The 1,603-nt window shown below is 40.2% G+C and overlaps 1 protein-coding gene across 1 annotated transcript; it reads left to right on the forward strand.

Moving 5' to 3' along the window:
- Positions 1-825: 825 nt before the first annotated feature.
- Positions 826-1,534, forward strand: SARC_15734 (hypothetical protein; the record flags this gene model as incomplete). Its single annotated transcript, XM_014290152.1, has 1 exon — positions 826-1,534. A coding segment is annotated over exon 1 (427 nt), but the record flags the coding sequence as incomplete, so codon positions are not given.
- Positions 1,535-1,603: the final 69 nt, after the last annotated feature.

Here is a 1,603-nt window from a genome sequence, read left to right on the forward strand (position 1 = left end):
TACCCATTTGTTTACATTCAGATCTCACCGATAAGTGCTTCTGTACCTTCTTCAAATTGACGAACAGCTTGATTTATCTTCAGTATAAGTTGCTGAGCATTTACAGTTGTCGATTGGAGCACGTATAATAAATTATGCGAGATCTCCATCCGGTACTCTTTACTGATTTGCTGCTGGAAGTCGGTCATGGTGGCGTATATGTGAAGCCGTGGCTGTACGTTTTTAGAAACTTCAACACTTTAGTATACGCCGACTTGCTGAACACGTGACAATCAATTATTTTCTATGGTTTATATACAGCTATTTACTACGTTAGCAATAGCTCAGACTGAATCTACCAACGGGTTAATGCAAAAATCAATGCAAAATCACGACAGGTGAATGTGTCTGCAGATATGTTCCTCTGTGGAAGTCATTTGCCGTTCGTGTATGTCTCAATGTCTGTGCATGTGTGTGTATATGAAATACAGTAGTTTGCATTCCTTGATGGAGCACGCCTACAACAGCAAGCTCGAGTGCTTACGTGCATGTGCTCGAAATCACAGGCTACTTGAATAAATTTGCAAATATTAAAATACGTGTGGCTTTTATTAGGATGTATGAACATACGATTACACACCAACGAAATGCCCTACAGAGGAATGTGTTTGATAAATAATAAAAACAAAGTATTTCTAATTTATGAGTCATCACCGATCGTAGAGAGATTACGATTATTTTAGCGAACGAAATCACTATGTAGTGAATTTAGGCCCCTTTTGTATTATTACAAAAGATATGTAAATAGCGTCATGATGTATGCACACAGGACTACAATAGCGGTGTTGTATCTGTATCGGTTACGAACTGTTTTGCAAGTATATCGTTAACAGGGCACATAAGTAGGTATATCGACCAAATTGTAGGCATACTCACTTCATACCACCCACAAAGCATCCTCAAGACACCTATAGGTAGAGATATACATTACTTTGAGCAGAAATTATATATTATTTGCCTATCCACAGGCACTAGTCAAGGCTGTACAATCATTCGAATCGATTCAAAATACTATACACCACTTACACATAGACAGTAGATACCAGAGTGACACCCGAGTGATACAGCATGGGTTTCTTCGGCTTCTCTGACTTTGAGCGTATACTCGACCGCGCTACAAGTGATGAGTTGTTAGAGCCTGATCTATCACTTAACACGGAACTATGTGATATACTACGACAGCGCGAAGTCAAGGCTGGACAGGCACTCAATGCGATCAAGCGTAAAATAAGCCAAAGAAAACCTATGATCACACTGTTGGCGCTGAATGTACTGGAGATGTGTGTGAGCAATTGTGGACCATATTTTGCCCGAGAAGTGGCTAGTGAAAGCTTCATGCAGCAGATGCGAGAATGGGCCCTACCCAGTTCGTTTAGTGAGCAGATCAGTTATAGACTGCTGGAGCTGACACAGAATTGGGCCGTGGGGTTCAAAGGAGATGCCAACTATCAGAATATGTTTGATACATATAACCAGATGCGAATGGAAGGTATGCTGTATATCGTGTTCAAATATATATATATATATATGTGTGTGTGTGTGTGTGTGTGTGTGTGTGTGTAGT

This window comes from Sphaeroforma arctica (assembly GCF_001186125.1).
Source record: "Sphaeroforma arctica JP610 unplaced genomic scaffold supercont1.6636, whole genome shotgun sequence".
Lineage (NCBI taxonomy): Eukaryota > Ichthyosporea > Ichthyophonida > Sphaeroforma > Sphaeroforma arctica.